At 42.1% G+C, this 18,968-nt stretch overlaps 2 protein-coding genes across 7 annotated transcripts in view; one reads left to right on the top strand and one right to left on the bottom strand.

Annotated features, from left to right (window-relative positions):
* The window catches only part of LOC115135473 (short transient receptor potential channel 5-like), a 21,129-nt gene extending 10,291 nt beyond the window's left edge, over window positions 1-10,838 (top strand). Inside the window, exons 9-11 of the mRNA XM_029670191.2 lie at window positions 767-808; window positions 6,472-6,561; window positions 6,722-10,838. Of these exons, the coding sequence (XP_029526051.1) occupies window positions 767-808; window positions 6,472-6,561; window positions 6,722-7,591 (1,002 nt within the window). The 3' untranslated portion in view covers window positions 7,592-10,838. The remainder of the gene's footprint in view (window positions 1-766; window positions 809-6,471; window positions 6,562-6,721) is intronic.
* alg13 (ALG13 UDP-N-acetylglucosaminyltransferase subunit) lies at window positions 10,806-18,968 on the bottom strand. Of its 6 annotated transcripts, none has more exons than XM_029670185.2 (24): window positions 18,687-18,968; window positions 18,262-18,345; window positions 17,964-18,014; window positions 17,812-17,858; window positions 17,582-17,654; window positions 17,128-17,209; window positions 16,791-16,959; window positions 16,537-16,606; window positions 16,295-16,403; window positions 15,999-16,063; window positions 15,787-15,887; window positions 15,436-15,551; window positions 15,073-15,304; window positions 14,749-14,838; window positions 14,505-14,661; window positions 14,258-14,402; window positions 14,123-14,158; window positions 13,807-13,862; window positions 13,453-13,584; window positions 13,106-13,283; window positions 12,903-13,022; window positions 12,756-12,796; window positions 11,509-11,662; window positions 10,806-11,310 (listed from the first exon to the last, which is right to left on the bottom strand). In XM_029670185.2, exons 1-24 carry the CDS (start codon window positions 18,804-18,806, stop codon window positions 11,045-11,047), a joined length of 2,694 nt encoding a protein of 897 aa, XP_029526045.1. In that variant the 5' UTR covers window positions 18,807-18,968; the 3' UTR covers window positions 10,806-11,044. The 6 variants fall into 6 exon arrangements, with proteins under 6 accessions (XP_029526045.1, XP_029526047.1, XP_029526048.1 ...); XM_029670187.2 differs by having other exon boundaries at window positions 14,505-14,643; XM_029670188.2 differs by having other exon boundaries at window positions 14,505-14,643; window positions 14,755-14,838.

Raw genomic sequence — 18,968 nt, 5'->3', positions numbered from 1 at the left:
ATGCACTCTTTTGAATCAGAAGTTTGGTTTGAAGAGGAGAAAATATAGTGGAACAAAGTCTGAAATGATTGTTATATGGGTGCGATATTTTTGCCTCTAACTTTCTCACTCATCATTATTCAAGATTCATACATGACTATCTGTGATCATGGTAGCATCCACATTACTGTAGAAGTGTTTAGAGACATATTATATTCTTATTTACAATAAAAGTGACTGCAGAATGACACAATACATTATTTATCATTCACTTCAATTGGTCACAAAATAATCTCAAACACGACCAAAACAAGCAGCCAATGCATCCAACAAGTTCGTAGAATCACAAACTTGATGTAGTCATTGCGCGCTAGGAATATGGAACCAAATAGTACACTTTTGACTACTTTAATACACATAAGTGAATTTGTCCAAATACTTTTGGTTCCCTAAAATGAGGGGGACTATATACAAAAAGTGCAGCAATGTCTAAATGAAAATATCCTGCACTTCAACCCCAGAGTTATTGTATCATTTCAAATCCAAAGTACTGGAGGACAGATCCAAAACAAAAACATTACTGTCCAAATAATTCTGGACCTTAATAAATTCCTTAGCTCTTTAACCACTGTTTAGAACATGTGTGTTGCGTCACTCTCACAGTACAAATGCAACAGGCATCAGCAGAGACACCACAAGAGTGATACCAATACATTTGTGTGGCTAATATAAATGCAGCGCACGAACAAAAGTAGTTCCATTCTTCTGCTTTTTCATTTTGTTCTAGGAGCGGCATGCTGACAACCTGATTCAGAACCAGCATTATCAGGTAAAAAAGCTGCTATCATTAAAAACTATGGACAAGAGTGTATGCATGTCTACACACACAGACACACGCACGCACAAACACACCCTCTTGACACCTCATTATTGAGCTGCATGAAGGACATTTGCACTGCACACTGTGTATTAGAATCTATTACTACGCTGTTGACATTTCAGCAAAGTGGGGAACAGGTGTCAGTTACTGGATGTGTTGTCGTTATGGTGGTGGTGAGCTTGGCGGTAGGTTTCATTTTGATCCCAGGCATGCCCCAATTGGAACACGCTAGTTGAATCAATGTTGTTTTAACATCATTTCTCAACCAATTGTGATGTGGAATCTACATGGAAAAACACATTTGGATTTGAAAAAAAAGTAATCAACCAGTACTGTTTTAATCTAATTTAAACATTGAAATTAGGGTCAAATTTCAACACAATAACTTCGCATGACTAACAGGTTGTGACAATCAAATTTAAACATAATCACAGAACTATGTACAGTATATGTTTAAATTAGAATTAAATTAAAATTCAACACAGAAATGTTTAATCTTTTTCATCCCATATTCAATATACAGTAGTTGGTTGAAATTGTTGTATTTTATATTTCATTAGATCTTGTTTCAATGTTGATAGTAAATGGAATGTTTGAATCAACGTCATTGTTTCAATGGCATGTCTTCAACCTAAATAAAGAGGTATCTTGAAATAAAATACAAAGCCACAGTCCAACGATTCCTGCCTGAACAGTGACTCCTGCAGGTTTATGAGGGGTAATGCACATCAGTGAGAACAAGTCTACCATCCAGATACCTGCCTCTCTGTACCCTGCTGAGCTACTACGTCAACACATTTAACCACTTATCAGCTTCCATACTCATTTGCGTAGACACCCTAAATAACAGAATAGTTGAAAGTAAATCACTTTAAAAAAAAAAAAAATTTGACACATGCTGTCGGTGAGTGTACATTTGGAGTGAGGTTGGGTTTATGTAAGCTACATTGACATCTGATTTGCCCAAAGGACACCATCAATTTCAACATGTATGTTATACTATGTATGGTATTCAAACATGGTTAAATTAGATCTTTGGAAGTTTATAAGTATCATTAGGCCTATAAAAAGGATGCCAAATTCATTATATTAATAATACACTTTTACCTTTGGATATTGTCTTCTATATGAAGGATGATTGGTTGGTTTCAAATGTCTAAGTTAATCATTAATATGTTGGATTCACGTCTCCATCTCAGCCAAACATCTAAGTTGAAGAATAGGACTAAATCAAATCAAACTGTATTTGAAGTGCATTTCAAGTTTGATTCGATTTAGTGCTATTCTTTAACTTAGATTGTTGGTTGAGATGGAGACGTGAATCCAACATATCAATAACTAATTTGTAGACAAACTGGATATTTAATTGTGAACGCAACCAAAAGATCAACATTTTGAAGGAGAGGTATCTTCTGTTTGGATAGTATATACAGTAGATATTATGAATAACACATATAAAAGACAATATCCAAAGGTAAATGTGTTATTGATATTGTGTATTTAGCGTAACATTTAAAAGGCTAACATTCACAACTTCTAAACTTCAAAAGATCCCAATCAGCAATGGAGGAATGATAATATTCCTAGCTTCACGTTGAAATGATGGTGTCCTTTGGGCAAATCAGATGTCAAAGTTGCCTACTTAAACCCAACCTCACTCTGAATTTACTTTCACATACAGCATGTTGTTGAAACAATGACGTCGATTCGAACGTACCATTTTACTATCGACATTGAAATACAGTAAAAATACGTCTAATCAACAATTTCAACCACCCAACAATATATATATATTGAATGTTATAAAAAATATATTTAAAAAAATGTATTTAACCTTTATTTAACTAGGCAATGATGATAGGATGAACATTTTTGAACGTTTCTAAGCGGAATTTAACACAATTTCAACGTTTTACACAGTTCTGATAATCATGTTGAAATAAGATTGATGTAACAACTTGTTAGTCAGGTTAAGTCATCGTCTTTAAGATGAAGATTCCACGTTACAATAGGTTGACAGATGATGTTGATTCAACCAGTGTGTGCCCAGTGGGATGTTCATTTGTTTATTAGTCCGTGCTCACCATAGTAACTGCAATTAGCTCAACCTTTTGGCGGCCCTCCTCTCCTCTCCCCCTCCCCTTCATTTCCCCCAGTTAAGGCCTTGTGCTGCTGGGGCTCCTCAGCTGACTTGTAAAACCGAATGCATTGACTGGAGCCTGCGCTGTCTAATAAAACTGCTCAAAAAATACAGCTGCCACTCCAAATGAAGGAGTTTGGGGAAATAGGGCAGAAAGGGATGCACTGAGGCAACTCTTAGTGCATGTGGTGAGGTGAGTGGTATGCCTACATACAGTGCCTTGCGAAAGTATTCGGCCCCCTTGAACTTTGCGACCTTTTGCCACATTTCAGGCTTCAAACATAAAGATATAAAACTGTATTTTTTTTGTGAAGAATCAACAACAAGTGGGACACAATCATGAAGTGGAACGACATTTATTGGATATTTCAAACTTTTTTAACAAATCAAAAACTGAAAAATTGGGCGTGCAAAATTATTCAGCCCCCTTAAGTTAATACTTTGTAGCGCCACCTTTTGCTGCGATTACAGCTGTATGTCGCTTGGGGTATGTCTCTATCAGTTTTGCACATTGAGAGACTGAAATTTTTTCCCATTCCTCCTTGCAAAACAGCTCGAGCTCAGTGAGGTTGGATGGAGAGCATTTGTGAACAGCAGTTTTCAGTTCTTTCCACAGATTCTCGATTGGATTCAGGTCTGGACTTTGACTTGGCCATTCTAACAGCTGGATATGTTTATTTTTGAACCATTCCATTGTAGATTTTGCTTTATGTTTTGGATCATTGTCTTGTTGGAAGACAAATCTCCGTCCCAGTCTCAGGTATTTTGCTGACTCCATCAGGTTTTCTTCCAGAATGGTCCTGTATTTGGCTCCATCCATCTTCCCATCAATTTTAACCATCTTCCCTGTCCCTGCTGAAGAAAAGCAGGCCCAAACCATGATGCTGCCACCACCATGTTTGACAGTGGGGATGGTGTGTTCAGGGTGTTGCTTTTACGCCAAACATAACGTTTTGCATTGTTGCCAAAAAGTTCAATTTTGGTTTCATCTGACCAGAGCACCTTCTTCCACATGTTTGGTGTGTCTCCCAGGTGGCTTGTGGCAAACTTTAAACAACACTTTTTATGGATATCTTTAAGAAATGGCTTTCTTCTTGCCACTCTTCCATAAAGGCCAGATTTGTGCAATATACGACTGATTGTTGTCCTATGGACAGAGTCTCCCACCTCAGCTGTAGATCTCTGCAGTTCATCCAGAGTGATCATGGGCCTCTTGGCTGCATCTCTGATCAGTCTTCTCCTTGTATGAGCTGAAAGTTTAGAAGGACGGCCAGTTCTTGGTAGATTTGCAGTGGTCTGATACTCCTTCCATTTCAATATTATCGCTTGCACAGTGCTCCTTGGGATGTTTAAATATTTTTGTATCCAAATCCGGCTTTAAACTTCTTCACAACAGTATCTCGGACCTGCCTGGTGTGTTCCTTGTTCTTCATGATGCTCTCTGCGCTTTTAACGGACTTCTGAGACTATCACAGTGCAGGTGCATTTATACGGAGACTTGATTACACACAGGTGGATTGTATTTATCATCATTAGTCATTTAGGTCAACATTGGATCATTCAGAGATCCTCACTGAACTTCTGGAGAGAGTTTACTGCACTGAAAGTAAAGGGGCTGAATAATTTTGCACGCCCAATTTTTCAGTTTTTGATTTGTTAAAAAAGTTTGAAATATCCAATAAATGTTGTTCCACTTCATGATTGTGTCCCACTTGTTGTTGATTCTTCACAAAAAAATACAGTTTTATATCTTTATGTTTGAAGCCTGAAATGTGGCAAAAGGTCGCAAAGTTCAAGGGGGCCGAATACTTTCGCAAGGCACTGTACATTACATGATCCAAAGTATGTGGACACCTGCTCGTCAAACATCTTATTCCAAAATCATGGGCATTAATGTGGAGTTGGTCCCCCATTTGCTGATATAACAGCCTCCACTCTTCTGGGAAGGCTTTCCACTAGATGTTGGAACATTGCTGCAAGGACTAGCTTCCATTCAGCCACAAGAGTATTAGTGAGGTCGGGCACCGATGTTGGGCGATTAGGTCTGGCTCGCAGTCGGCGTTCCAATTCATCCTAAATGTGTTTGATGGGGTTGAGGTCAGGGCTCTGTGTAGCCCAGTCAAGTTGTTCCACACCAATCTCGACAAGCCATTTCTGTATGGATCTCGCTTCGTGCACAGAGGCTTTGTCACGCTGAAACAGGAAAGGGCCTTCCCCAGTCCGTTGCCACAAAGTTGGAAGCACAGAATTGTCTACAATGTCATTGTATCCTGTAGCGTTAAGATTTCCCTTCACTGGAACTAAGGGGCCTATCCCGAACCATGAACAATAGTCCCAGACCATTATTCCTCCTCCACCAAACTTTACAGTTGGCACTATGCATTGGGGCAGGTAGTGTTCTCCTGGCATCCGCCAAACCCAGATGATGAAGCATGATTCATCCCTCCAGAGAATGCGTTTCCACTGAGTCCAATGGTGGCAAACTTTACACCACTCCGGCTGAAGTTTGGCATTGCACATGGTGATCTTAGACTTGTGTGCGGCTGTTCGGCCATGGAAAAACATTTCATGAAGCTCCCGGCGAACAGTTATTGTGCGGATGTTGCTTCCAGAGACAGTATGGAAATTGGCAGTAAGTGTTGCAACTGAGGACATACAATTTTTTACGTGCTTCAGCACTCGGCGGTCCCGTTCTGTGAGCTTGTGTGGCCTACCACTTCGCAGCTGAGCCATTGTTGCTTCTAGACGTTTCCACTTCACAATAACAGCACTTACAGTTGACCGGGGCAGCTCTAGCAAGGCAGAAATTTGACGAACTGACTTGTTGGAAAGCTGGCATCCTATGACGGTGCCATGAAAGTCACTGAGCTCTTCAGTAAGACCATTCTACTGCCTTTGTTTGTCTACGGAGATTGCACTGGCTGTGTTCTCGATTTTATACACCTGTCAGCAACGGGTGTGGCCGCAGTAGCCAAACCCACTAATCTGAAGGGGTGTCAACATACACTATATAAAAGTATCTCTTACCCTTCCAGTGCAAACTATTAGATGTGATCTACAAACACCTCCACAATTCATTAAATTGTTATTTTTACACCAAATTATTGTTCTGTAAAAGAAAAAGTCTGGTTTTATTTCAACCATTGGTCCATTGTGTCCTAAACATGCAAATTAATGCAAAGTTATGTACGTCCAGATTTTCAACTCAAGCGACTATAAATGTCATGAATATGCCTAAACAGTTTTTCCTTATTAAACACAACATGCAAATGTGTGCGTGCATGGAAGGAAGAGCATTTTCCCCCAAATCTTAGATCATTTCCTACTTAAGGAGGTACAAGTATACAAAAATAGCTTACCAAGAAAAAATATGCTTGTTTCTAGAATGTGCCCAGGACTTCACCACTCATTTCATACTGTAGTGGTGTATCTCATGTGATTGTTTCTCTGTTGTGTGTGTCTTTGTGTATAGGAGGTGATCAGGAACCTGGTAAAGAGGTATGTAGCAGCCATGATCCGCAGTGCTAAGACAGACGAGGGTCTGACAGAGGAGAATTTTAAGGTCGGTATCTCAGAGGTTGTGCACTTAAGCTTTCATCCCCAAAATGTGCCTGTATGTATGTATATAATATATATATATATCATAGTCATTGAGCAATATCTAACTGTCCCTTGTTGTGGATCTGTCCTTCGCCTCTAACCCCCTCTTAACTGATCCATAGGAGCTCAAGCAGGACATCTCCAGTTTCCGCTACGAGGTGTTAGACCTGTTGGGGGACAGGAAGCCTCCGCGGAGGACCTACTCATCCAGCAGTGAGGCTACCCAGCAGGACGAGGCCAACGAGGAAGAAGGGGCTGGACAGGCCCAGGGTCAGTCCAGGGACCAAGGGGCTAAGGGGGTATCCTTCAGCACGTCTATCGCTGAGAGGAAGAACAAGGACTCTGGGTTCAGCGTCTCCGCCCTCTTTAAGTCCATGTCAGGGGCAGAGGGGGCAGTGGACAACAAACCAAAGTGCAACGGGCTCAGGTTCTCCTCCTCCCCCCCGCCCTCTGCTGCGTTAACCCGCAGTAGTGGCCGGCTGCAACGCTTCTCCAAGTCCAAAAGAGACTCCATCAGGCGGCTGGGCCTGCTCTTCTCCCGCATGAACGGACACGTCCCAGAGCCCAGGTCCCCTCCTCCCAGGATGCACCAGCCCACCTACAGCATCTCAGGCGGTCTGCTTCGGCAGCCCACAACCTGGCCGGACATCCAGATCCCCCCCAATCCCCCGGTTACACACAGCCTGTTCCACCTGGGGGTGAACCTGAACGAGCTACCACATGGCCCTCCCCAGGCCCTGCCATTGGGGTCACCCCAGCAGGCTAACGGAAGTGACAGTCTGCTCCTGCGACCCGCGGGCCACTCCTTACCACCGCCAGGCCACTCCCTGCCACCCCTGCACTGTGCTTCCAGCATCACGGCCTCCAGCTCCCGGGCTGTCCTCCTGGGCTCTAGTGAGGACATGTTTGAGGGCTGGATAGGACCTTGTGACGAGCTGGACTCCTCTGAGGGGGGGGCTGAGCAAGAGGACTCCATCACAACACAGCTTTAGAGATCCCCCCAGGAATAATGACAGAATACTACTATGTTCAGGTCACTCTGCTGAAAGGACAGAAAGAATAAGTGGCTGACCCAAGTATACAAAACCCAGGACTCATTTTCACAAAGATATCATAGCAAAGTAGGAAGATTCTAAACATATAATGAAAAAAAAAAGCTTTTATCTATTGCAATATAACTACGTTTGCATACTGCCACCTACCTGTGATCCTTAGATCATTGGGTCTGTAAGCTCACCATCCTCTCTTAACACTTGTTTTCATACAGTTCAGACCCAGTTATTTATATTTTACTCATCAAAATATCACTTGAGATTAAAATGGGTTCATATACACAGCAGAGGTATCACCATTGTCCAAACTTCTACTCTCTTACACATATGTTTAATCTCGTTGCAAGTTTGTCTTTTACCAGACTGTTTTGCAGTGTTGATCCATATGCACATGTTTTCCTCATGTGCCAAATTTCCCCTACAGGGTGTTCTGTTTGGTATGTCATATAACCTAAACATGAACGGTTATTATCATGGTAGACAAGGTCATTTATTTCAGGCTTGCAGGTTGAATCTTTACAAGTTGTTTTTGGACAATTAACTAATAATACTGTTCTCTGTTTTTCTACGAAAGTTGTATTTTTCTATATTTTCTTGGAAATAAGACACTACCAGTTTTGGGCTATTGAGACAGGTAATGCACGATATTAGCAGAGTAACATTTATCCATGGTTTTATGTTTACTCTTAATCTAATTTATTTTTCAAGATGGCTGTGAATTATAATACTCAAGATCAAGTTATGAGAGAACCTACGAAAACAATGTTTAATTGCTGTCAAAAACAAGCTTGTATACAAATACATTTATTTGATAATGAGAATGATCTAAAATACATTACATTTGACTGATTCTTAGAACTAGGATTCCAAGATTGGGCCATCTAATATGATGGCGTCTAACTGTGGTCACACAAAACGCCACTGAAATGTCCAAAAATAGCTATACTCTGGGCAATTGTGACAGCGCAATGCATTCGCTAGTTGCAGTATTCATGGTTTACCTTAATGTGCCGTCTCATCAATTAAAAATTAACACTTTTACGAGTTCGGATTCTCGTCATCTGAGGAAGCAGTAGTTGATAAAAGTTTGGTATTTTGGCGTGGACGGTGGTCGGGGAAGCCAGCCCCCGGTCATGGATCCGGACCTGATCAACTCTATGCGACGGAGATGTGTCCCACTGCATCAGGCAAATAGTGGTCACACCAGATACTGACTGGTTTTCTGATCCACGCCCCTACCTTTTTTAAAGGTATCTATCCGTGACCAACATATGCATATCTGTATTCCCAGTTATGTGGAATCCATAGATTAGGGCCTAATGAATTTCTTTCAACTGACTGATTTCCTTATATGAACTAACTCAGTAAAATATTTGAAATTGTTGAACGTTGCGTTTATATTTTTGTTCAGTATATTTTCCAATCGGTTCGTTCTGAACAGAACCATAATTATCGTTCCGTTTTCACTGTTCTGACCAGCAAAATAAAGTCAAGAACAGCTTGGAACGGTTTTTTGCGTTTTTTTTCCTGGGACTGGAATAAAATGCCTGGAACGTAAAATAACGTTAACCTGTTCCCATGCTTTTATTAAATACTATGAGGGTGGTTGAATAAGCCATGGAGTTCAGGTGGGTAACAGCGCTAAATCTATATACGGCTCTAGTTCCTTGCTGATATGCCGCATTACGATATAGGTGTCTGGGCCCATACAGAGTTCCAATGCAGAAAATACTATTCCTATACAGTACAATGAAGTTCATGCTGTGGATTAGACTAGTCCTTTGAAGCTTAAAATATGACTGCCATTACAAAGTGTAAATAGGATAAAGTGAATCGTCCCAAAATTGAGATTTGTGAAATGATAGGAAAATATTGTATGTAACGGAATTAAATGTACCGTAACAGTTTTTGGGTTGTGTTTTCACGCCTGCCCACAGCACCAAAGTAACCATCAATTCGGAGCGCAGCTGCACAAGACCCAATCGTAATGCCCATGGTCAATTTGATTTGACATTGGATATCCCTATGGGGCTAGTTAGGGACAATCAGTAAATTACACAAAGTACACAGGACAATATTTTAAAATGTCAATCGCTCCACAATTAAATGACTTAAGCCTCAAACTAAAAATTGTAGAAATACATAAAAGTAGTCCCATTTACATTGTGTAATATACTGACGGTCCCTAACTAGCGCCACAGACTGGATAGCCTATGTCAAACCAAATCTGCCAGGGTTGCACACCAGCCAAGTGAAGCTAATTGGCGAAATAAATTGGCTAGCCTGGGCAACTTCAAGACCTGTTAAATTATCTAGGATACAGTAGGTGACACTATACTGCAGAGGTGTCTAAACTCAATCCACGGAAATTCGACTGTCTGGAGGTTTGTAGTTTTTCCCTTCCAATTAAGAGCTAGACAACCAAGTGAGGGAAGTTAATTACTACTTCCGGAACATTATTCGATCAAATGCAAGGGTGGAGTGAACCCTTTCTTATTTGTCTATTAACTAATATCTGGTAATATCACCAGGCAGGCCAAAACTACATACCACCAAAACAGGCTGAAATTTAATGCGGTCTTTTCCGACAGCCCTTACACTAAATTATTATTACACTAGCACATTATAATGTTCACAGTATTCCAACCTTCGTGATTTTCCTATGTGTTATATTTTCACACTGACTGCGCTGGGCCTTTAATGACAAAGCTGAAAACAAGGCACTCAGTTCAGCCCTGCCAGCTCTCCTCCCGAAACTGAGTTATAAACTACACATTTTAACACTACCCAAGTACCAGTGAGCACTTTCCATGGTGCTGATCATGACAAAGGGTAGCAACATCAGCCTTGTGCTGGCCAGGGTTCTGGAACCTCAGATACCACCATCATACCAAATGACTTCTCTAAAGCAGGGCTCTCCAACCCTAATCTAGCACACATGATTCTAATAACCAGCTCATATATAAGATGAAATCAGGTTAGTTACAACAGGGGTTGGAGCAAAAACCTAGACTGAGTGTAGCTCTCTAGGAACAAATTGGGGAGCCCTGCTCTAAAAAGGTAACAAATTGTTACAACTTCTGGGTAACATAACTTTTTTTAATTAAGCAAAAAAAAAAAAAAAAAAAAACATTAATATTAACATAAACATCCCTGAACAATGTGGGGATGGAACCGCAGCTGTGTCTGAAATTACACCCCATTCCCAACGTAGTGCACTACTTTTGACCAGCCCTATGGATGCCATTTCAGACACAGCCACTGACTAGCAAAGTGCAACAGAGGAACAATGGAATAAACTTGACACAAATTAACATTTACAGGCATAGGGTGAATGTGAGTGGGTAAATAGTAGAGGGACCCTGACTCCCTCCCCGCATCCCCAGTGCTTGGTTACATGCTGGGAGGGATAAAGTGCCCTTGGTGTGTGGGTGCAGTGACATAGTTGACTGGGTGATTGGAGGGGCAGTAGGATGCAAGCACACGGGGTTGGGCAGGGCCTGAGTTCCAGGGTGTGAGGTAGTGGTAGGTGGCAGAAAGCATCGGAACATAAGGCTCGTAGGTGTGGAGGGGGGGTTGGCTGCACTGGTCCTGAACCAAGGGGTAGAACACTATGCCTGGGGCTCCTGTTGAGGGAGGGTCCATGACCAGGGGGTTGCCTGGTAGGGAGGAAAAGGTTGGGGGTGAGGACAAATGTGAGATTAAGAAAAAAAAAAAAACTATGGATCATAGAGTCACGTTTGATACTTGAGGTCTTAACATCCTCGTGACAAAATCTGACACTGAAGTCAGATCTTACTCGATGCAGATGTGCCATTTCATAATGCAGAGGTTTGAGGCAGAGGGGTGGCACTGACCGTTGGCAGGAATGTCTCCCTGGCCATCAGGCCCAGTTCTCCCAGGCTCTGGGTAGGACTGGGAGACTGTGTGATCAGAGGGAGGGGAGGCAGCGGGCTGCTGATACACCTGCTGCATCTGCACCACGGATTGCCAGTAGCTCTGCTGGTACCACTGTTTCAACACAGAAATATAGGCACACTGTTTTCATTCAAAAGACATGTCTTGTCTCATGACTAGTTACCCATACTACACTGAAAAATATAAAAATGCAACAACGGTGTTGGTACCAGGTTTCATGACCCGAAATAAAAGATCCCAGAAGTTTTCCATACGCACAAAAAGCTTATTTTGCTCAAATTTGTTTTCATGCCGTTCAGTGATAATTTATCCATGATATGCCACACCTGTCAGGAAGCTGATTAACCAGCATGGTCATTACACAGGTGTACCTTGTGCTGGGGGAAAAAGGCCACAAAAACTGTGTCACAACACAATTCCACAGATATCTCAAGTTGAGGGAGCGTGCAATTGGCATGCTGACTGCAGGAATGTCCACCAGAACTGTTGCGAGAATTTAATGTTTCTCTACCGTAAGCCACCGCTATCATTTTAGAGTATTTGGCAATACATCCAACCAGCCTCACAATAGCAGACCACGTGTATGGTCTAGAGTGGGCTAGCGGTTTTCTGATGTCAACATTGTGAGAAAAAAAAGTAGCCCGTGGTGGGGTTATGGTATGGGCAGGCATAAGCTACGGACAACGAAACCAATTGCATTTTATCGATGGCAATTTCAATGCACAGAAATACCGTGACGAGATCCTGAGGCCCATTTTATTTAAGGTATGTGTGACCAACATACACATATCAGTATTCTCAGTCATGTGAAAATCATAGATTTGGGTATAATGAGTTTATTTCAATTGACCAATTTCCTCAAATGAGCTGTAACTCAGTAAAAATCTATGAAATTGTTGCATGTTGAGTTTATATTTTTGTACAGTAAATGATACAGGGCCCTCCAACCCTGTTCCTGGAGAGCTACCCTCCTGTAGGTTCACTCCAACCTGATACAGTTTACTAACCAGATAATTATTAGAGTCAGGTGTGCTAGATTAGGGTTGGAGAAAAAAAAAACTACAGGACTTTAGGACAAGGGTTGGAGAACCCTGCTATCTATCTATATTCGGCCGTCATTGTGAATAAGAATTTGTTAACCGACTCGCCTAGTTAAATAAATATTAATTTGATCCCCTTTACTTACTTGGACTCCTAAATTAAAGTAATATTGGATGACCTTGCAATCTATAAAAAGAAATACATTTAGTTACAATTACTGTCACATTTTCAAATTCAACCATTAGAAGTTTACAACTTGAACACAAAAGTTATGGGGCAGCGTTTCTCTGACCTCGTGGAAGGTCATTGCCGTTGGGGTCATAGGAGTATGGTGGAGGGGGTGAGGTGCTGACTGCTTCCCCCATGTCATTCACAAACCAGGGAGAGGAAGGAGGAAACTGCATGGATAAAACTAAAAACAAGCAAAATAGATATCCGTTAGACAACTCATAACCAACTCATTATGTCCAACCATAACTTATATAGAGCGGGTACCTGGTCTGCCCATAGTGTGTGGGGGCATGGGAGCCCCCTCTGGATGGCTTGAGGGTGGAGCCATTGGTGCTGGGGGGATCTGAGAGCTGCTAGCGGAAGAGGAGTTGGTGGTGAAGATAGCTGCTGGAGCTGTGCTTACAGCCTGTGAAGAGGTGATAACTGCGGACTTCACCACCACCTGAGGAAACAAAACATTAAATAACCCTCAGACTACAACAGACAATTCATGCTTAAATTCAATGTCATGTTTAAAAAATAATAATTTAAGAATAGTTTTGCCTAATCCAAAGACGTACATTCTACAGTTTATAAAAATGTTTTAAAGCAGCTGCGTATAAATTAAACACCTGTTCTCCCGCCAAAATGTGACAACAGTTCTGTAAAGCGGATGGTGAGGGATCCAGTACCTGCTGTGAGTAGCTGTAGGTAGCTACGCCCTCTTGTGGCGAGCCGGCACGAGATCCTCCCTCTTCAATGGTCTAGAAAGGCAGGCAGGCAAAAAAATAAATAAATGTAAAGACAGGAACGCAGTCAAAACAGATCAGCTCCAATAAGCACATTAATTGGAAATTACACAATACATATAATCATCCCACGTGTGAAATGAACTTTTATTAACCTTAGTTTCAACCCCCACAAAAAAGTGAAGGGCAATTTGAGATATATATGGGCATATTGAGTACAATGGATATTTTGAGTACCAGGTTGGCAGTGGACTCTGCCGCAGCATACATAGACGGGCTCTGGAACCCTGGGTCTGCAAGATGAAGAGACTTCAAAAGATAATTGTGCACTTTTATCCACATTGTACAAGGGGTCTCCATATCATGAGCCTTTACTGCTGCCAAATTGCATCAGTTGGGAAATGGAATAGCCTAATCTGTCTCTACATAACCAGTTAAAATAATGCATCTACAGATCATAATGAAAATGGTTAACAAGGACTGTCCTACCAATTCTTCCTAAGGGCTCTCCAAGTACTTCATGGAAAACTCCACAGCAGGTGAAGTCACTCACCTTGAGCAGTATAGATGTACTCCTCCGAATATTCACCTGAGACAGATAAACATAGATTTTCTCCATTTACATTCAAATCCGGTTTCAAGTTGAACAAATACATTTGATCAAGACAGCGTCACCGGACAGGCCTACCCTGGTCGCCACCATTGCTCCTCTCATCAGCGTCCTCCTCTGATGAGTTCATGGCCTGTTTGCCAGACATGGGAATGGGGCTCAGCCCCCGCTGCATCCAGTAGGTAGGGGGTGCTGGAACCATGGGGTTTGCTACAGCCTGTCCCTAAAGAGAAAGTTACAAAGCAGACAGCAGGTTGACTGTGGAATACGCATGCTCCCAACTATCGAAGTCCGAAACCTGAGGGCTTATGTGCTACTTCGTTACCGGCAAGGGAGGGAAAGGGGTCTCATCTCCCTCCTCAATCTCGTAGAAGGTGATTGTTCCTTCCATGTCCTGTGCCTCCTCGTCAGCCTCGGGGACATAGCTGAACTGGCACTCTTTGTTGACAGCATGCATCTGGCGCCTGCTTCGGCTGCAAGAGCTCAAGTGAATACACATACATTTATAACCACAAACACTCAGTCACTGCTCAGCATTGCTTAGGAGATGATTAAATGAAGTCTATTACCGTGACCTGAATGAGTAGTTGTCGAAGCTCTGGTAGCAGCGTTTTCCTGGGTGAGGGTAGTATGCTGCCTCTGGCCCAATAAAGTGATGCCTGTTCAAGAAAGACTAAACGTTTGAACAGAACCCAGATTGGCAACATCATTCAGTAGATACCAAAATTAGATAAATCAATGGTAAGGAACATGGCCTTATTTTAAAAAAAAGCGTATATAGAATCAAAATAAGTAATGGTGCACTACAGGAACTTTCAATTGTGTATAACAGCAGCCGTGTGAATGAGTTCTCAAACCTGCTGTTTTACTATTTAAGTAGCAAGCACACAGACCTGGGTGGGCCATATCCTCGCGGGGGCCTAGGTGGAGGATGTGGGTGATACTGTTCATAGGGCAGTGTCCCTGGTGGTGGTGCGGGGGCATACATGCCAGGGGCACGCCCAGGGGGTATGCCGCCAGGGCCTGGCCGAAAGCGGGGAGGCTGGGATCGATTGTAAGTCACCATCAGCATCTCCTTCCCTCTGGGCTTCTTAAAGAAGCGCCGCCGGCCTCTCACCTCGGAGTCTGGGGGAGGGGAGAAGAGGTAACAGACAAAGTTGTACAAGTCAACTTTAATGGTCTGAAGCCAATACATGTCACTGCTATTAGAAGTTCACTAGCTAAAACCATCTAAAAAGGTTAAAGGGTATACAGACCCATCTCTCCAGGATACTGCTCAGGCCTGCTGTATGATGGTCCCTTGCGGCTTGGGGTGATGTTCCAGGCAGGGACAGGGTTCACAGGCTTCAAGTTAGTCAGAGACACAAGATGTCTGAAAGTGGTGGGGTAGAGAGAAGTCTCAAATCAAATATTAAAAACAGCACTGTGTAGAAGGTAATTCACCATATATACACTATACTGTATGACTGACAATAGGATGATGCAAGGCCATTGGCAATCATTCATGTACCAGAATACTAAAATAAGCACACATTGATGAGTGCTGTGCAGTAGTGCCTGTTTGTAAGTCAATTTGGGGTGTTTTAAAAGAGAGACAGGTATCTCACTTTTCTCCAAGCTCTTCGATGAACACTGTCACAGCACTGGGGTGAGTGCCCACCTCCTGAATGAAGGCATTGTAATACTTCCCTTTGGGGTCGAGACGAACCTACATAGGAGACATGGGCTAACCTTACGGTCATGGAGTATGTTCGGAGTACGGTCTGCACAAAAAAAAAAACTCACTAAGAATCTTAAATGAGTGGATAAATTAGATTACCTGACACTTATCTCCCAAGAAGTACTGTCTTCCAGCAAACACCATGTAATCAGTCTTCTGCATTTCTGTTTCAGAGACAAGACATTATATGCCATTCCAGAATGCCCAATTATACGTGAAAAAAAAACCATGTGGTATGAGCATATCAACCCCATGTGAATATTCAGCACAGATAAGTTCTGCACTGCATGGATCTTGAAACATGTTCTTTATAACTAAAGTATGTCACCTTAACAGTTCTACTTTATCACAAGAATTCCAACTCAAGTTATCCCAAAAGGGGCAACATGGCATACCTTTGCGACTGTCATGCCATACATCGAACTCTACATTTCGGTACATCTCAGAATCCAGTGCTTTGAGCACCTTATACGGGAGAGAAAGTTTTGCTGGTCCATCTGGAGTCTTGGGAAGAGAAAGAGAGGAGAGACTGTATGTGCTCCTAGAATCTAGTCTGTCTATCTCAGTAATGTTATAAACTACAACACCTCAGAGGTGGTAACCAGACCGCTTTCTAAAACATAGAAAACATTGTCACCTTTGCTTCCTCTGCTCCAGGCCTGGCTTTGTCCTCTGTGAGATTGTACCCATTGAGCTCCCAATCGTCCCTACAAGAGTAAACAATTATACTTGACAAAAATTGCAAGTAAAAATAAAAATTCACAATGACTATTCCAATATATAGATTCAGGGGCAATTTATACATACTGTAGGTAACTGGAAGACCATAAGGCAGGTTTAGTCAGGAGGACTTTCTGTAATTCAAAAGGATTGTGCAGAACAAGACTTCACCTCTGAGCCTGACCCCTGTCCTCAGGGGTGTCATAGCCTGCGTCCTCACTGCACACTGATAGGCTGTTCCTATAGCGACGACCTCCTCCACGGAACCCCTCCAAAGATCCCTGCAACTCCCCCTCCTCAACACCAAGGACTTGCGTGTACAGCAGTTCATACAACAGAGCTGGATTCAATTGAAAAAATGAAAAGTACACTTCTTTTAGACCACACATGGAACTATTGCTCATTACAATTTTGACTGACTACAATCAATGAGTAGCTAGTTATAAGACTTAAGAGTGAAGACATCCACTGGTTCCTCAGAATTCTGATGGACTGTGAGAGTACTGACCCTGACACAGCGCTGCATCGATTGGGTAGTTCCTGGGATACACAATGTCGTAGTGGCCATTGTTGGAGCAACACAGCAAAATCTGTAATACAGTCAAGAGCAGAGTCCAGGAGTGTAATGCATTTTATCCCCATCACTCGTTTAACCATTCAATGGTGAAAATGATAGACGCAGATTGTCTACATAGAGATGGAAGCAAGAAAAGATAGAAGCTGGTAAACTGAAAATGTAGAAGTATTGGACTTTTTGAAATGACGGTATTCTTCAAAGGATAAAATGAGAGCAGCACCATCTAGCGGACAAACCAAAGTCTCACACGGCATCTCACCTTTCACACACCTGCTTTAATTAGCAATGTGATTAAGTTTTTCCTGGTAATTACTTCACTAGTAAGGCATTTGAGATGCCAGGGCCTGGGTTAAAGTGGGCGGTGCTGAGCCACACACATTCTTACCTTCTCCACGTACTCTTTCTCAGTTATCTCAGTTGGTGGCTTTCCAGGGTACCTGTATATGAGGAAGCACCGCCTTCCACACAGTGAAAATGTGAGAACACACTCATTTCAGGTTCCATAAAAAGCAACAAAAAAATGCAATTCACAAATCTCATTTTACAATGTCCTGTCAGCCAACAAAGGTAGTACAACCTGGGGGTGTATAACTCAATACATTGTGGAGCACGTACCTGTACAACAACGACAATGCCTTTATCTCAACTTGTCCAGCAGTTTCCTTTAGAAAAATATATTTAAAGGGTATGACCCTTTTCATACAGTCCATGGTCTGAATCTGACCCATGTATTGTGCAATGAACTTGTATAGTAGTTTTAAACATACCGTGGGGTCCTCCAGACGTTCCAGATACTTCTCGAATGACCCTTCAACAAACTGAGAGAAAGCATGTAATTTAGCAGAAGCCCTTATCCAGCGCGACTTAAGAGTATAGTGAGTGCATACATTTTCGTACTGGTCTCCCGTGGGAATCGAACAACCCTGGCTTTGCAAGTACTATGTGCTACCAACTAAGCCACAGCCCAGGCCTACTGATAAAGCATGTCACGATAATGTAATTAAATACTGATTTTTTTTAACTAGACTTGTTCTGTACTGTGATTACATTGTGCTTGCAACTTACAGGTTCAAAATCGCATCGGTTTGCCCTCATGAAGGTGACACAATCTTTCCTTATCTTTTGTTGAAAATTCTGTGAGTAATAAAGCTTGAGAAAAGGAAAGAAATACCGGTACATTATTACCACATGTTTTTGTATTTGGTCACTTCGCGCCCTGTGAAGCATTAGTGTGCATTCCATGTTTCAACTCTGGCCACTTCATCAGTATCAATAATTTAGCGGTCAACCTAATGAACCCATGAGTTCCCAAACGACACATTCCAACAACAAAAAAATACAACTTTTCTATTTTCACACCATGAATTCAGTCGAAGTTATGAACAGTAATATTTTCTCTTTATTTTCAAAACGTTGGACGTGAAATGCAATGCAATTGTTTGTTTTTTAAAAAGTGTAGAGTAACGTTTGCGAAATTGGCTTTAGCCTACCTGCTCAGAGACGGCTCGAAATAGACAGGACGCGTCTCTTGCCATCATTTTCCGGTAGAGACCGATGCTGGCTAGATACTCGTCCATGTTGACAAAATACTTCTTCAGAGCTTTCTGCATCTTTTTAAAGAGATTGCAAATAAAAAACGATAGCTTTGCAAAGCTTCATAACTTCACGCGTAGACGATAAAGAACACGACGGTCGAAAGTTTCCTTTCGAATCGCAATAAGAAAACAGCTGCTACAAATGAGCCTGATTGCCGAGGTCATTTCGCCGTCACT

This window comes from Oncorhynchus nerka, linkage group LG10 (assembly GCF_034236695.1).
Source record: "Oncorhynchus nerka isolate Pitt River linkage group LG10, Oner_Uvic_2.0, whole genome shotgun sequence".
NCBI classification, from domain to species: Eukaryota; Metazoa; Chordata; class Actinopteri; order Salmoniformes; family Salmonidae; genus Oncorhynchus; species Oncorhynchus nerka.
The sequence above is the reverse complement of the archived record's forward strand: the minus strand, read 5'-3'. Positions and strand labels throughout refer to the sequence as shown.

What these genes read in the sequence shown, in the direction of transcription:
- alg13 (XM_029670185.2), bottom strand. Translation starts at nt 18,806, where the DNA reads ATGCAGAAAGCTCTGAAGAAGTATTTTGTCAACATGGACGAGTATCTA. An exon ending in ATGGCATGACAGTCGCAAAG is followed by an intron (nt 16,064 to 16,294) that starts GTATGCCATGTT and finishes TCTCTGAAACAG; the next exon opens with AAATGCAGAAGACTGATTAC. An exon ending in GAGCAATGGTGGCGACCAGG is followed by an intron (nt 14,159 to 14,257) that starts GTAGGCCTGTCC and finishes TATCTGTCTCAG; the next exon opens with GTGAATATTCGGAGGAGTAC.